The sequence below is a fragment of the Chrysochloris asiatica genome, unplaced genomic scaffold, assembly GCF_000296735.1.
Source record: "Chrysochloris asiatica unplaced genomic scaffold, ChrAsi1.0 scaffold00193, whole genome shotgun sequence".
Classification (NCBI taxonomy): Eukaryota; Metazoa; Chordata; class Mammalia; order Afrosoricida; family Chrysochloridae; genus Chrysochloris; species Chrysochloris asiatica.
In genome coordinates, this window is record NW_006408711.1 from 5675140 (window position 1) to 5676465 (window position 1326).

At 35.9% G+C, this 1326-nt stretch overlaps 1 protein-coding gene across 1 annotated transcript in view; it reads left to right on the top strand.

Moving 5' to 3' along the window:
• The window catches only part of LOC102823146 (solute carrier organic anion transporter family member 4C1-like), a 122823-nt gene that overhangs the window by 73142 nt on the left and 48355 nt on the right, over nucleotides 1-1326 (top strand). Inside the window, exon 4 of the mRNA XM_006872316.1 lies at nucleotides 287-383. Coding sequence (XP_006872378.1) covers nucleotides 287-383 — 97 coding nt within the window. The remainder of the gene's footprint in view (nucleotides 1-286; nucleotides 384-1326) is intronic.

A 1326-nucleotide genomic window follows, 5' to 3' on the forward strand; every position in this document is an offset into this window, starting at 1 on the left:
TTCTTACCATTGACACCAGGTATTATAATTTTCTGTGTATTCATAAGTATTAAATTTATTGCAATTATCATAACAGTCTAACAACTTACTCATTGATTTTAATATTTTAGGACTTGACTTAATAAATGCTATTATTGAAATTGTATTTTTAGTGAAAATATGTCATTTTGATGTAATTTCATTTACATTTTCTGACAGTTAACTTATTTCTACTTCCTCACTATTGCTGAAATTTAAAGCAAATTTGTATATGTGACCATATTTAATTTCTTTGTTCTTCTTCTAGGAATTGGCTATGCTATGTCAATCCTAGGCCCTGCTATTGGCTATGTTTTGGGAGGACAACTGCTAACCGTGTATATTGATGCTCCTATGGGAAAAAGGCAAGGCAATGTCTACTTATATTTCAATTTATTTTTATTTTAATGATAATATTATAAACCTAACACTTTTGCTGTATTTATTGAGTATAGTATCAAGTAATTTTCAGGAAACAAAACTAAACACACACTTTTAAATATATTATCTACCAAAACCATGTCTAACTTCTGTTTACTTCACAAGGGTAAAAGAGATTCCAACTCAAAATCAGCCTAAGGCTGATTCCTATGAAGTGGAGGTCTACCTTTTGCCCTACTCTGACATCAACCACCCCTTCCACAGCACTCTCTGCTTCACATCTGAATTCGACAATCCTTTTTAATGACCACACAGAACTCATGACAATACTCATGATATGGAGTTTTTGGTAAAGTGAACAGAGTACAATTCATGATCATAAAACAATTCAGGATGCAGCAGTTTTCCAATCAGGAACACCTCTTCTCTGCTCTGTTCAGGCAAGTGTTACAATGCTCTTTTAACCAGTCTGTGAATGGTTAAAAAGGAACATTCTGCAAGTCTATCTCCTGCCTGTAAGTACTCAGATTTAGGTCCATGACCTACACTCTGAGCTGTTCTATCTTTACATGCCACAGCCTCCACCACTGCCTCTGCTGTTGTGGCTTTTCTAGGTAGGGATGTCATACTTCACTCATGCTTTTCTGTCTTGATGATCCTGGGATTGCCTCTCTGTTTCTGTTTGTGAGATCTTGTCTTTTAAACTTACTGGATGGCAAAACTAACTAATCCCAGTCTTAAGAGTACTGTACACCGTATTTGCATGATCTCACCCAATCACTTGGTGGGAATTAGGAAGACACTGAATAGAAAAGCCATATCAAGAAATTCAAGGTGCCACACTATCTTTTTTTGACTACATTCCTTCATATATTAATGCCACAGCCATCTCATGGTGGTGGTGGTATGCCGTGGAGTTGGTTCTGA